Below are 15355 nucleotides of genomic sequence, written 5' to 3' on the forward strand. Positions count from 1 at the left end.
GCTGCACAGGCACCTCTGACCTTGCCAGCGTTTTCACGGTTGTCCTCTGCAGCCATCCCAGTTTCTTCCCCTGCTGGTTCTGGGTCTACTTCAGACTTCTTTGTCACCTTTCCTTGTCCCACATCTTCTGGAGCCTTCCAGTACAGGGCAGCGAGGTTTGGGGCTCAACCCCATCATCCCTCCTGTGGCCGTCACAGAGCCACCTCTGCCATTCCTGGAAGCTTCACTTCCCAAGCACCTCCAAGGTGCTCCCAGCCGAGCTCCCAGCTCCCTGATGGATGTGAGGGGCTCAACCAGTGTCCGACCAGTCCTTTGGAGAGCTTCAGCTGCACGTGTGTGCAGACATTTTGTCTGCGGGATGAGGCTAAATCTAGGCCGCGGTAAAACCCCTAAAGAGCAGCTCTGGCACCAGCTGCTCCCATAGCTGATGTGCTCGTCGGTGCTGAGCTGAGCTGCTCGCTGGGGTAGGAGCAGCCCCTGTGCACGTGCGTCGGGCAGGGAACAGGTGCCGAGAGCATGTCTGCAGGGGGAATTCTTGCTGGTGCCATGCAAGGTTGCAGGAACACTTGGGTTTTCCCCTTCCCTTCTATAAATGGTTTTTGCAAAAACAGGTTTTCTTAACTTAGGTTACAACAGCAAGGGCTAAAAGAGCTTCACTGTAAGGAGGAAGCTACCAGTGACACATGAACTGGAAGAAAATCTTGGCTAGGTTAGATAGGAGATGAGCCTCGGGAATGCAGCCTGTCCTCACAAGTTATGTTAAAGGGCTTCTGGCTGCACTCAAACCCGTGCCAGATGCCTGGTGGGATGTCCGCTCCCTGCAGCGGGGCGAGGGCTTTCCCAGGGCTGCCAGGGAAGGAAGCGCAATCTCATCCCCTGTCATGGAAGCGGTGGCACTCCTGCTTTTGGGAAAGGCGCTTGGCCTGCTCCTGGCTTCCCAGAGAGCTGCCTCCCTCATGGCTCAGGACACAGGAGGCATTTTGCCAGGCTCACCTGCAGCTCGGTGAGAGTGGGGGAGTCCGGGACACAGGGAGACCTGTTCCCGGTGCTGGTGGGAGCACAGGAGTGCTCACTTGCTTGCTCCCCGCTCTGGCCAGCTGGGTTTAATTTTAGAAACACAGTGCTATCTTGGGGCATCTTTTTCCATGGAATGCAAGTCTTTAAGTAAATAAATAACAGCTTTGTGGAGGTGGAATGACAGCCCGTAACCACACTGCAAAACACGCACTGAGGAAGCTGAGCCTCGTTTCGCTTGCATGTGGAACTACTTTGTACAGATACAGTGGCTGCACTGCCTCCCTCCCCTTCTTCAGCCCCCTCTGGAGCTGGCCATGTGCATTGATTAAAAAGAAATAAAACCACCTTCAAATACCAGCCTTGGAGAAGTGGAAATGAAACCCCTCCAGCTGCTGGGGTTCAGCTAGAGTTCTCTGGCACAGGTTTGTGAAAGCTATGGTTTACCAGCCATGGGCTGTTACTGGCCATGCCTTTGCTGCATCTGGGACATCCCAGAGGGATGTGCTCTGAGGCATCCTCAGTAAGCCGGGAGGGAAATAGCAGGCTATAAAGATGAACACAAGAATCTTGTGCTTAAATACCCCTCCCAGTGTGGCTGGCCGAGAGCCTTCTGCATGTAGTCATGTTGCTGATGGCTGGATGTCCTGGGTGTGTTCCTCAAAGCGTGTTTGCTGGCTGGAAAATCCCATTAAAGCCATTTTACCAGAGCAAGAGCCCGTTTTACTGCTTGGGTCCAGCAGCATTGGGATGCTTGCATGGCACTTGTTGCATAAGCTGCTGGTAACCCTGCCCCTTGAGTCAGCAAGGTGAGCTCTTACAGAGTTTCCAGTCTGAGCAAGACCTTACCACAGGGTCCTTCCTCTGATGTAGGGACTTGAGAGATGCACCTAAATCTGCAGGATGGAACACATGGTGTCAGAACCACCCAGGCTGCTGACTACTTGCTTTGTTCCACTCCTGCTGCACACTTCTGCTGCCGCTGGGACAAGACAGTGGCTGAGATGACAGGACACGGTGCTTATTAGGAAATCGGGTCAGGAGCACCCATCTTGGGTGCATTACAAGTTGGCAGTGGTGCTTCTGGGTGCTTCCTCAAAGCCAAAGGGGTGGCTAGACTGTGCCTAATCGTGGAGGTATGAGTGAGCTCTGGCAACAGTCTTTGTAGTGAGCAAGCTTGAAATCAGTGTCTGTGGCTTGGAGAGAGCATCATGTAGCACCCTGGTGCCACATGCAGACTGGGTGTCTGAAGACATTTTGCTCTGGTCTTTCTCTCATAAGAAGGTGAGCTTACCTTGTCCTTCTTCCTATAGCCCTTGGCAGAGGAAAGGTTTCTGGGCAAGACTCTGATAGTTTTGCATGTTTGTTCAGGGCTGGTTGTACAATCTGAATTTGCTGCAGGCTCTGGGGATTGCAAGCTGCCCCTTGGCCTTGTTGGTGCTTTCCCTGAGGATTTTCTGTGTGGTATGGTTCTGCCTGCTCCTCCTTTGCAAACTACCTGGCTAAGCAGCCTCCTCTCTTCCTTGGCTCAGCCTGCTGCTTCCACTGATACCACAGGCCTAGAGGGAATTTAATTTTTCGTAAAGCCTAGTGAAGGGCCGCTCCTGTGGGGCCAGGCAAGCTCTGCCCGTATTCTGTGTAAGCTGAGGATCAGGGCGGCCCTGGCAGCAGCCTGTCTTTTCCACTGATCCCAATTAAGATTCAGTCTTGGCAGGATGGAGTCTTTCAAGCTGCCAGTTGCAACAGGAGAGATGAGGCTTCAGGGGCAGCAGAAATTATTCCCTTCCCTCAGTTCAGCTAATTTCTTGGATCTGGGCTGAGGATGGCCCCAGGAGTTGATCTGCAGAAGCCAAATGAGCCACACAGAGCTAAAACATTTCCATTCAGCGTCAGGCCCAGGGTGGGGAAGCACAGCTCTCCGAAGTGCGGAGACTGTGGGTGGCAGCTGTGGGGGCAGCGGGAGGGGATGGGATGGGATGGGATGATGTGGATCCACGCACTGCCTGGAGACAGCAGCTGATTCCAGCCTCGCTGGAACTCTGCACACGGGGAGGCTTGAGTGCTGAACTGACCCTGTTAGTGAAGCAGGAGTTTGTTAAGGCCTTGGCAGGTGGCTGTAAGGGCAGGTCAGAGCCGTGCAGCTGAAACCCCTCTCTCCCAGCCCAGCAGGAGCAGATGCAACAGGACGGGTCTCCGCCTGGTGCAGCGATGCTCTGCCGATGTCGATGGAACTTTGCCACAATGTGTACCGGCTTGTAACTGACTTAGGGCACTACTAATGGAGTGGCTGTGTAGCTGATGGCATGTGTTATTTTCTAAGCGTGATATTAAAGCAACTTTACAGTTGCCTGACCCGCCCGCTGTCTCCTTCTCTTCCTCCCCTGCCACTCCTGTCACACTGCAGCCAAGGTGCCCATGACATTGCAACTAGAAACTCTGCTTTTGCTGGCTTTGTGTCCTTTCAGCTGTGCACCCTGGAAGTATCATGTGTTCCATGCAGGAACAGCTTACCAGTATTAAGAATTCTGGGGTTTGAGCAGGCTCTCCAGAACTTAAGGATAAGCTCTATGTCCTCCCTGTTGATGAAGCAACTGTGTCTGTAACACTGTTGCTAATCTGGGGTTCTGGAAGCAACCCTTAAGCAATAACGATGTGCGGGGCTTTGCTCCGTGGAGCAAGTGTTGTGTGTATGGCACCTTGGAGAGCCATGGACACTAGGCAGCTTGCTTGGCTGTGGCCGCGCCGTGGCTGTCAGGTTGTGCACGTGAGGCTGAGCAATGCCTGGTTTGTCGCGCTGCTCCGTCAGAGCAAAGCTCAGCAGTGTCCCAGGGCACCTGTCCCTCCCTGTGAAGTGCAGCTGAGTGCAAGCTCACAACTGTTATCTTGGGAACCCTCTGCTTCCCAAAGGAGCAAACAACAGGGTAACTATAAAAATAGACATGCTAAACTGAAAGCTTTCTAAACATGGCACTGGCAGCATGCAGGGGCAGGGGAAGGTAGAAGAGAGGTGGATTTGTGTCTCAGCTATCACTGTTCCAAGTTTGTTGTGCCCAAAATAAGCACCGAGCTCCCCCAAAGCCATTCAGGCACAGCCTGTGAGAAAGGATTTGGCTGCTCCACCCTGCGCCTTTCTGGGGAGCGTGCCAGACGTGTCAGGGGTTTGTCTGCAACTGTCACAGCTTTGCAGTGCTCCTCAGATCCACTGGTTTTGAGACCCAAGTTGAGGCTTTAACCTGAAGCCTACTCAGCCCACTGCCACCACCAATGTCTCCAACTGATTTTGGGTTCCCTGACACGCTGAGCTGCTCGTGCAGGAAGGCTCTAGTAAGTGGAGGGTAGTGAACTGTGTTTCCATTTAACTAATTAGTGGTCCTGTGTCTTGGCCAAAGCACACATGATGTTACAGCCATTTTTAAGCTGTTTACATGCCTGCATAACTGCTGCTGTGGCAGCCAGAAGGAGCTGCAAACCAGCGAAGGGCCAAGGAAAGGGTGGGATGAAGGGCCAGATTCTGTTCAGTCACATACTCTGTGAAGCTGAGTAACATCAGTGACTTACAGAGAATTACCACAGGTCACCGGTTGCTCAGAATAGCTAAAAAATTCATTCCTCTTTTCAGTGCTCAGCTGTTGTTGCTTTTAGAGCCTGGTTTTGAGTGGTTCCCATCAGAAGTTCCTTCCCAGGGTATTTCAAGCTGTGTCTTCCCTCTATCCCCCACTGTTCTTCCCCCAGCACTGTCTGAAAGCACTGCTCTCTTTGACATAGATCTAATCTCTTTAAGACTACTTAGTGACCAGCTTCTGCTGGCTTCTCCTTTATGTGCTGCATCCCTTTTTTTCCAGGGCAGTCTGAGGGCGGGGTAGGTAGCCTTAGGATGTGGCCATGAAGGAAAGAGAGGCTGAGCTGCTGCAACAGACACAGGCTGGATTAGCAGTGAGCAGACAGTAACACACAAAAGGGACATTAGCTGGGACAAGCGAGTTTCCAGCAGGCACAAGCTATACTGTGCATGCATTGTGAGGGCTGCCATGATCTGCAATATTTGCACTTGTGTTACGTTTGGGAGGCAGTGTTCGAGGTGTGACTTGTGCTCTTATGGCACCCTTCAGGAGAGGAGGTCGTGGGCTTGGTCCTTTACACTGTTTCTTGTTAAATCTTCAAAAACCTGGTTCCAAATTGGGAAGCAGCTGCTAGAAAAAGAATGTAAAGCTTTGTGCTATTTTGTCCCAGGACTGGCAGCACCTGGAGGCTGTACCTGGAAAGGGAGAAAGAGAGCCTCTGGCGGTACAGCTGCTGTCTCTGCCCTCTTGCAGAGCACCTGCACTGGGGCTGGTTACAGTGAACAGCTCGATCAACTAAACTGCTCAGGTAGAAACAGGCCTTCTTGATAGTAGAAGTGGTGAGAGCCTTCCTGGAAGCTCAGATGGATCAGAAAGGGAGTTTCCTTTATTCATGATTCAGGAGGGATGGATTTCTATACAGTCACTTCCCTGGACCTCAAGTTTTAGTGCATGGTCACTCAGACTAAGAGGGAGAGCTCTGGAAGCACCAGTTCCTTATTACTCCACAGCACAAAGCAGTGTGGTTATACACAGCCATTGACTTGGAACAGGCGTTGTAGGAGAAGCTGAGATAATGATGAAAGATGATAAAGTATGATGCAAAGCCTATAGGATTACTCAGTTTAAAAACAGCCAACTAGAGATGAGTTTCACTCAACAAAGTAAGATTCCTTATAGTAGTAAGTTATTGTGACTAATCCCTTGTAAACTGCTGACTAATCACTGCAACTTACAATGTCTGTCTTGTTGCTTGTCCTGAGCTAACTATTCACAGGAGCTCATGGATTAAAACATAGATGTTCATTTGAATGAATAAAAAGGGTATTCAAAGTAATATGACACATACTCCATTAAAACTAATATTTATTAAATACGCAGTGGACAAAAAATAGCAAGCCTCCAAAAAGTAGTCAATTCATCAACATATATTACAGCACTACCCACCCAGCACCACCGAAACATACGGTGCTATCAGCTCATTTCTCGCAGAATGTTCTATTGACTTATGCTTGGTTCATTATCTATAAATGTGCATAGTTTCAAGACTTGATAATGTCACATGACCATAAAATGGCACCAAAGCCTGTTTGCCCAAAGCTTCCAGCCACTCTCAACCCAAGAAAGTAGTGACATGTGCGTAAGCAGCAAGATGTGCGTGGCAGTCATGCATGTACTCTGTAGTCCCTTGTACGGTCTTGAGTGCTTTGTGTGAGCTTTACAGCATGACAGCAAACTTCTCAGAAGCCAAAGAATCGTATGCTCCAAAGCATCATTTTATTACTACTGAGTATGTCTAGCTTCCTCTTAAGTTTTCTAAACTATCCAGAAACTGGGTGAAGGCAGGGAGGGCAGGGTGTGTTGTGCGTGGTGGTGGTAGTTAAGTGCTTGTGTAAATCAGGTAACTTAGCAGGATACACACATGCTTCCTTTTCCTGGCAATTTGTTTTCATACTGAGCTAAAGAAACTCCTGTGCTATGGGCACAGCAGCTGCACAGATGAGCACGGCCTTGTATTTGCAGGGTCGGGAGGGAGTGTTGGTGTTCAGTACAGCAGTGTTCCTTCTCAGGAGCAGGGCTGCCTCTCCTGCTACCTTACAGACAGATCTGTGATGTCAAGGGAATCAGGACTGTAACACTGAATGTAGTGTACAAATGTTGGCAGATTTCAGGCACCAAGCCTTCCAGACTCCTTCCCTTTGCAGCTGTAGCTGCCATGTGTCATTCAATGCACAAAGAATTCACCTGCAATGGAAAAAGTGCTTTCTGTGGTAGCTAGTGTATGAGATTTGTAAAGGACCTGTTTGCCTCCTCATCTGTGCTTACTTTACGTGAGCAGGATGTGCGTGACTCTGTGGTGTGTGCTTTACTGGATGCTCACAGTAATTAAACCTGGTTTCATGTGAAGCTGCTACTTGCAAAGTTTAAGATGCTTTTTCAGTAGCCTATTTGACATTATTAGAGCTGTCTTCAACTCTCTGTGCGTACGGAGAGGGAGCACCCTGAATCATATGCAACTTCACATTAGCCATAAGCACTAGAAAACAAGTAAACCAAACTTGTTGAAACACCCTGTTTACAGCATTTAAATTAATAATATTTGAAAAGGATCCATCAGTATTAACAACATCAAGTAATTTCTTATCTAGGATAGCCAATTATCAAAGCTATTTAATGCTACATGACAGTGGCCACTGGTACATTTATGGGGACACTTAAGTACTCTGAGGCCAGAAGACCTTGTGAAAGCAAATCAGAGAAACATGCAGGAAAGCACTCTGGCCGAGGCAAAAGCAGCTACCTTACTCTTCCAAGTAGCTACTAGTCTTAAAGTCTGTTTTACCTGTCAGGACTACGCAGGTTGCTAGGAGGTGCACTGTAGGATTAACAAATTGGGAGTTTTCTGGTGTTTGGTGTGACACCTATTTCTAAAATCAGGGAGAGCTGACACCTACCTCGGTGCATGGTACAAATAAGCCCTTCAGCATGCAGACATAGGGCCTCAATGTATTTGAGTGCTAAGGTCAAAATGCTGGAACATGCTTCTAACGTTGTAAAAAGGCATCTTTCAGATCAGCAAAATAGTTCTTCCAAATCCAGAAATTCTCTGTCTCTTAGATAACGTTTTACAGAGTGTTTAGGCAGAGAACTGGGCAGCTGCCATTTTTTTTTTTTTTTTTTTTTTGAAACTGGGACGTGGAGACTTTCCACTTGCAGGCAAGTTAAGTGGTAGCAATGTAAAGGGATGGGAGCTGCCCCTCTGACCCTGGCTGTTCCACAGTTACAATCTCTGCTGTATGGTAAGGTTCCCAGACTGTGTTCTTATCACTGTCACCTTCTAAATTCAACTGAGGTGGTCAGGGGACAGATGGACAGACACAATTCTGAAATCTTAATCCTTGTCTTAAACATGGTTGCCAAATAACAGCACTTGTCTCATTTCCAGAGCTCACAGTTGCATAGTGTGATGACAGCAGCTGCATTTCACAGGAAAAAGAAAAAAAACTTCTGTGTTATTACTAGGAATCTTTGCTCAATCTTATGGTGAGGACACTGAAATGAAGGTATAGGGTGAGTGGCGAAGTCTATCCTCTAAAAAACACACACGGTTATCAACTGGGATAAGTGGCTCGCTTGTTGACCCAGCAGTAAGCTGACAGGGTAAGGCAAAACTGGAACTGTAGGGCTGTCGTACAGTACACCTGCTGAGGTCTCCAAGCCTACCAGCTGAACAAAGTAGTTCTGTAAGAAGCTGAACATAAGCAGTGGTCACCTGGAGGGATCTGGAGATGATCTAGGCCCTTGAGAAGTCTCCTCTCTGTCCACCTGTCTTACTAAGCAACTTCACCTCTTCGATCACAATGTCATGAGTAACTGCTTTGCACATGTCATACACAGTCAGGGCAGCCAGGCTGGCAGCTGTTAGAGCTTCCATCTCCACACCTGTCCTCCCCCAGGTCTGACAGGAGCTACGAATCACCACTGCGTATCTGGACTCATCCAGGCTCAGAGACACCTCAACATGGTTGAGGGGGATGTTGTGACACAATGGGATCAACTGGCTTGTCAGCTTGGCTCCCTGAATTCCTGCAATCTGGGCTACAGCCAGCACATCTCCCTTCTTCACCTGGTTCTGCCTCACCATCCCAAATGCTTTCTCACCCAGGCGGACCACAGCACCAGCAACAGCAATTCTTTTTGAATCTGGCTTCCCTCCGACATCAACCATTGTGGCCCGTCCTTCCTCGTCAGTGTGAGTCAAGTTGTCAGAGGCACGAGGTACCGTGGTGCAAGATCCCAAATCCCTGGTACAGAATTCAGATCCTGAACTCGCCTCTTCGGACTGACAGTCCACAGAAACTTGGCCAACAGGAGAAGCCTCAAGGCACTTTGTGTCAAATGTGGAGTCTGGGTCCTTCTGGAAGACACAGCAGCCTCTGAGCTGGGTTTGTAGAATTCCCATCGTTATCTGCCGCTGTTGCTCTGGGTAAGATCCTGGCAGGAAAAGTTGTCTTGTGAGCTTATTTTTCATTAATACTTTTCCTGTTTGTTTGGGTAAACTTGCTCTCGAAGTCAGCCAATGGCTAAATGTGTGGCCCCACTGTTTTGAATTTGGGGGATTCTGTAGGGCATCTCGGCACAGTGGGAGTGACATCAATACAGGCTCTGGTGGGGAAGAAAAAGTAATATGAGCATACATCTTAGGAACTGGAAAGCTAAGTTAAGTCTGCAGTAACTGAGAACCTTGGGACCTTCTGTGTTGTAAAAACCTCAATAAGCCTGCAAACATCCACTTTTCTCCTCAAGCTCTTTCTCTTTTCTCTCTCATCAGTTCCCTGCATTTGCTGGTTTGTTATTCCAAACCCCAAGTCTCAAAACATTTGTTTAGAGGTCCCTGACAAGAAGAAACAACTGGTTATCAAAAAGTATCAACACTTACTGAGAAACAGAAGAGCTTATAGGAACACCAGTTCTGAAGAAAAGCAAGTCATAGCATCTCAGCATCCATTTGAGATTGTTCCAGTACCTGTCTGCTTTTGAAAGCCTGGGGGGGTTAACAGGAAATTCTTGCACTTTAATTCTCAACTCTGCCTTTCCAAACACCTTCCTCTCAGCAGGTGTGCTTCCTGCTTTCATCTCCTTCTGCAGGGAAGGGTCATGCCAGCACCTGAGGACAGCAGGAACCAGAAATACTGCATCTGCACCGTCTACAAGCTCAGAAGGTGGCTCCGTGATGGGAATCTCTCCTGTTACTGCCAGCTCTCACCACATTAATGACAGCTGAAGTTTAAGCACTGGAAAAACCACACTCCTCTCATTGACAGAGATTTTAAATCTGCTCAGAAGTATGTTCCAAGTTGAGCTGGCAGAGCTCCCAGTTGGCAGAGAGGTAATAAGCCCTCCTGCCCCTTTTCACCATTTAATCCCTTGGTTTTGGCATTTGCACAGGGCTAAGTGCCAGGTGTCAAGACAGAAGGCGTCTTTTTCATATAAAAGAAGTGATTTGATTTGTAAGTAAAGAGAAAGCACTACAGAGGTAAGTGGCTAAGCCCTAGTCTAACAGCCTCATTGATAAGCATGTTTCTTCGTTGGTTTTTTGTTTGTTTGTTTTATTGTTTTTCTTTTCCTGGAGCTCCTCTTCTTCTTGCTCTGAGAAACTTGGAATTTGGTTTTGCTCAATAACCTCCTTTGGTAGCTCTGGTGTTCTTCGGGGACTTCCTTACTCGTGAGTCTTCAGAGTGCCCACAGGTAAATCAGAACAGCTTCCTGGCCCCTCTGCACCTTGCTGAGCTACCTCTGCTGCCCAGACCGCTACAGGTATCACCTTAGACTGTCCACATGACAATAATAGACATAGTGTGGACAAAGCATTGGTTGTGTCCCCCTACCCTCTTTTTTTTAAAAACAAACTGATCTCTTCCTTGTTAGTCCCAGCCTCTGCTATAACAAGACTGATGCACTTAGCACCTTTTTCATCTAGAGTACCCTCCAAACATGGATCGGAAAGTGCCCATTACTGAAGCTGAAGTCAACCATAGGTTTCATGATGATTTTTTTTTTTTTAAGTCACTGCAGTAATCTATATTCAAGCAAAGGTCCTGTTTGACCTACAGCTGATAGCCTATCCACTAAAATTAAGATTCCTGCATGTTAATTGGTGATGTGTTTACCCTCAGAGGAATGGGATTAAATGGACATTAAATGTTTTGACTGCAACGCTGCTCTGCTTTAGAAGAGCACAGAAAATTGCGCTTATTCCTCTGTTCTTTCCCTTTCTCTTCATACAGTGGGGCCTAACCTGAATATTCCTTTTAAAATCCAGAACTCAAAGTACTATATTCTTCTGGATTCCTTGATTAGCTTTAAAGGTGAAGCTAAACCCCTGGCAAGGTGTCTTGTCTTCAGGAGAAGCGGGACTGCAAAGGCAGGCAAGTACTTCCACACTATAAACACACATGGATGGGAGCAGGGAAGAGAGGAACAGTTTGCTCAAGTAGAGCAGTAAATAAAAGGACAGCAAGACAGTAATGCATGTAAAGCATCTTTGCTTTTCCTAACAACCTGCTTCATCTCTGTTTTAACCCAGATTGCTGATATGCCTACAAAAAAATAGGTAATTGTTTTCTACAGCACATATAATAATACAACTGAAAGCAGTTGACAAACCACCTCGTTACATCCCATTACTGCACCTGAAATTTAACTGTGTTAGCTTCCAACTAGCACAATCTCAGGAGGAGAGAAGAAGGTAGGACATATTTCAGTTATGGGAATTTCCTCCTTAATTTAAGCGAACCCATGAGGAGAACAACCTGCCAAAAGGAATATGTTGATTGAGGGAAATAAGATGAACTAGGATACAAAACATCTAGCAAAGGATCCAGACAACAGCAGTGTAGGGAAGAAGCCAGGTTTGGCTTACTGGGACTAACAAAACCAATTAGTAATTTCCACAGCATTCATTAAGTTTCATTAAATTAATTCCATACACACACACCCCCCACTGACTGCTTGCACGCCAGCGTTATTTGAAGTCAGTAACTAAGTAATTCAAAACACAATTAGGAAATTTCCTAATGATTCCTCATGTGTCACAGTGGGATACTCTCCACTCCTCTCCAGACTTCATTGATGCGGTTACTGCCAGCAGTTACGTCTTGAAGGGACATGGAACAGCTGGGGGAGGACCTGGACAGGCTGCTGCTTTTGCTGTACGTCAGACAATGTTAAAGCAAGTTTCAAAAGAAAATTAGATGGATTTGATCTGTAGACATCCAAACATTGCTAGGAAGGCTAATTTGGAGTATGGGGATTCTTTCTAAGGCATCTTGAAAAATTATGTAGGTCCCAGTGAGCTGTCAAGAATTTAATATAGTATTTTCATCTTAAAAAAAAAAAAAACAACCAACCAACAAAAACAGACCATTTTTTTTTCCTCATTCAGCAAGTCAATTCACACTTTAAACAATGGGTCCTCCTTCTCCTTTTCCTGGAACACAATGCAGCAGTGGCCAAATACAAAAGAGTAAAAACAAACTCAGAGAGACAGTCTTGCACCACTCAACATGCAAAATGACAGCCATTTAAAGAGGAACATCAAGTGAAAAATATTCCTAGTAAAAATATATGTTAAGACCACCTGTAAATCCTATTTCCTAATAAAGGCAACCGAACTGAAGTACAAGCATGGGGGTCTTGCTCTTGTTTAAAATGAGTTAGCAAAGACCTACAAATTAACGGATGTTACCCTCCCCAAGGGTACCTGTTTTAAAAGCTGTCTTTTAAGCTGCACAGCAGCTAACCAGCTCCAGGGCATCAATGAGGGAGGACAAGAGTTTGGGTTTGAAACATAATGTTCATCTCTTCCACCCTTGCTGCATTTTCCCCCTCCTCATTGAAAAGAAACAACAGAACAGCTTCTAGTTAATCTCACAATGCTAATTCTTGCAAGCATTTCTTAATTCTAAGGAAGAAAAAAGGTATTTTAGGAGATAGCTATCTTACAAAACAGTAAAACATAGGCATGGATGAGGTAAAACCACGCTGAAGGAGATACGAAAAATCAGTGAGACCACCCCAGCAGGGCCACATTGCTCATGAACAGAGCTTCAAGCAGAAGGGAGCCAGCAAACATCTTCAAGAGATACAACAAGGAGAAGAAAGGCTCTCAGGCTGCTCAGATACCAGTTTTCATGGTTATGTTTTGAGACTTTGCAGCAGTAAGAGGATATTTTGAAAGAACGAAGCCCCAAGTTTCAGATTCTGAAGTAAAGAAGTAGTGAGGTGGGAAAACCTGGATTTCTGTCAGGTTACTGGCACTATATATTATATGCAAAGTTGAATTTCTTAATCCAGGGATAAAAGTCCATCCTGCACCCTTTATGCCTATATGGCAGTCTAGTCAATCTCACAGAACTCACCCCAAACTGCCTTATATGCTACTATACCACTCTTGTTAAGAACAAAGGAAGCAGATAGGAAATGATATGGGAAAGCTAGTGATCTCTTTGAAAAATTTAAGAGCTTTCAAAATCAGAGAAAGCAAAACCAGTACTGCCAATCAGAAGACTGGATAAGGCTTGGTAGGGACATTAAACCTTTCTTCCTCTTCCACTTCAGCATGTTAATCACAACTGCCTTTTTAAAAAATCCATTTCTTTGCCTAAACCTAAGCCAGAACCAAACATAATTTAGACTTAAAAGCCCAATCCAATATACTCCCCCAAAGACAAAACCCAAACAAAATCATTGTATGTTTATTACGTACTGATTTGTCACCCACCAATCAGGATCATTGGCCGGTTTTTCATCTGGGAAATGTTAAACATGCCTAGAAAAAAAATAAGGAACACATAAAAATCCTAGCTTAAGTCATGCATCTGGTTTATGTATTTAGTTTTCTGCTCTTCACAGTGCAACCTGCATGCTAGGAAAACCAAAGCTCAATAAAGACCAAGGGAGCTGGAGGAGGGGGAATCTAGCATGGTATTATTTAAAACCATAGCTGCCAGAGTTTCCAGGCATCCAGCTGCTACAGGTCTATCACACTGCAGAACCCTCTTCCAGAAAGCCTTCCATAATCTGAATTACAGTTACCTACTACAGACTATCCTGTTTCTTAACAGCAGCATTTAACTATAGTAGTTCTTATGGATAAGCTGTTAACAGCACTCCAGTTCAAAAGTAGTCCAATCACAGAAGGCTCAGGGACAATATGAGGATTAACACAAACTGCAAGATGACGGACAGTCAGGTAAGTGCTGCTGACTGCAAAATGCCTTTACTAGAGGGGCAAACACTCTTCTCCCCACTCCACTTCCCTAAATCAGAAATTCAGCAATGAAGGGTCTCAAAGTAAAGGAACCAATCCCTGCACACCTCCCCTTACGTTTACAAGGCACTGTTTTAGCTGGGTCAGACCAATGTACTTTGCAAATTAGTCTATGCTCAGACTTAAAAACTTCCTTTAAATTTGTTTTATACATCATGAAAAAAGGGCAAACCCAACTGTTAGCAATCTGGCAGAATCTGCAAGAGAACAAAAGGGCCAAAACATATTTTCAGTGTAAAGGGGACTATTCCATGAGCATCAAGCCAGTTCACATACAGGAGATCAGCATTCCCAGCTGCAGCCAGATTACAAAAATATGGTTAGGTTCAGATGTAACTGCAATAGAGTTTATATCAAAATAAATTCAGAAGACTAACATAGCCTGAAGATGTGACTGCATCATCACGGAACTTGTGTCATGATCGTATACAGAGCACCATGAGTAGCTACAATTTCTGCATACTCAAAAGAGATCTGTCACATCTAGAAACATGTTAATGCAGTAGTTGGAGAGACAGCTTAATTTAGCTTTAGTACTTGTTTGACAGCAAACTAATTTTAAGAAAGTACAACTCCATCAATTTTTGCTTAGATTTACGCTTTGCTGCTGTTATTGTGAGCAGTGCATCTCTCAGAAGACTCAAAACTGACATCCAGATTTTGGGGCAACACAGGACTGGTACGTTACTAGCTTTCTAGCAGACAATACTCTTAACAGATGGGAAAATTCTTTCCTGAGTTAATACAGCTTTATTCAAGAAGCCTTCCCTTCCTTCCTTCTCCTGGCAAGCCAGTACACAGCCCACAGCAGTATCAGGACATTGTTCTCCCTAGTCGCTGCTGTTATTTCTCAGTTACGATAAACATACCAGCATGCTGTTTCTTTTTTCTGCCCACTGCTGCTCCAATGATTTGAACCAACTCTTCCTCTGAGGCACCTGACCGTAGGTGATCTCTCAAGGACACTTCTGAACTCCCAAAAAGGCACACCTGCAGCCAACCCACGGAAACAGAAGAGGAAAAATGAGAAAGAATAAAATAAGTGGCTTTTACAAGTATTTTGTACTAACTTCAGAGTAAAGTTTTGAAGAGGCCTATCCTACTGAAGAAAGAGAACATTTATGGAGATTGTTTTCTTCATCTCTCTTCTTGTACACACATGGACAGCCTGGGATGTTTATGTAACCTAAGCTTGTTGGGCCTTCAGGCTGCCTTGGTCATCTGACATTAGACAGCAACACAGCTGTTGTCAATATCAGGTGACAACACGTAAATGCCAATTTTTAATTGAAAACTGTAATTTTCCCCCAGGAACTGCCAGTTTCAACGTGGCAGGAAATGGTTATCCCTCCCCTTTCTACAGCCGTTGAGCTGTACAGGCTGCTCTTGAATGAGAAAAGTTGCAAAAAGATGTTTGGTGAAACAACGGGATCCTTGCGGAACACAAAAG

General features: G+C 45.9%; 1 protein-coding gene across 3 annotated transcripts in view; it reads right to left on the bottom strand.

The window, feature by feature from the left end:
- Positions 1–5922: 5922 nt before the first annotated feature.
- MOCS1 (molybdenum cofactor synthesis 1) overlaps positions 5923–15355 on the bottom strand; it is a 30937-nt gene continuing 21504 nt past the window's right edge. The window contains exons 9-11 of one of the 3 annotated variants that reach the window (XM_055725635.1): positions 14775–14895; positions 13357–13404; positions 5923–9239 (exon numbers count right to left, since the gene is read on the bottom strand). In XM_055725635.1, coding sequence (XP_055581610.1) covers positions 8368–9239; positions 13357–13404; positions 14775–14895 — 1041 coding nt within the window. In that variant the 3' untranslated portion in view covers positions 5923–8367. Of the gene's footprint in view, positions 9240–13341; positions 13405–14774; positions 14896–15355 lie in introns of all 3 variants that reach the window. The other 2 variants (XM_055725637.1, XM_055725636.1) reach the window with 2 other exon arrangements.

This window comes from Falco cherrug, chromosome 13, assembly GCF_023634085.1.
Source record: "Falco cherrug isolate bFalChe1 chromosome 13, bFalChe1.pri, whole genome shotgun sequence".
In the NCBI taxonomy this organism is placed as follows: Eukaryota; Metazoa; Chordata; class Aves; order Falconiformes; family Falconidae; genus Falco; species Falco cherrug.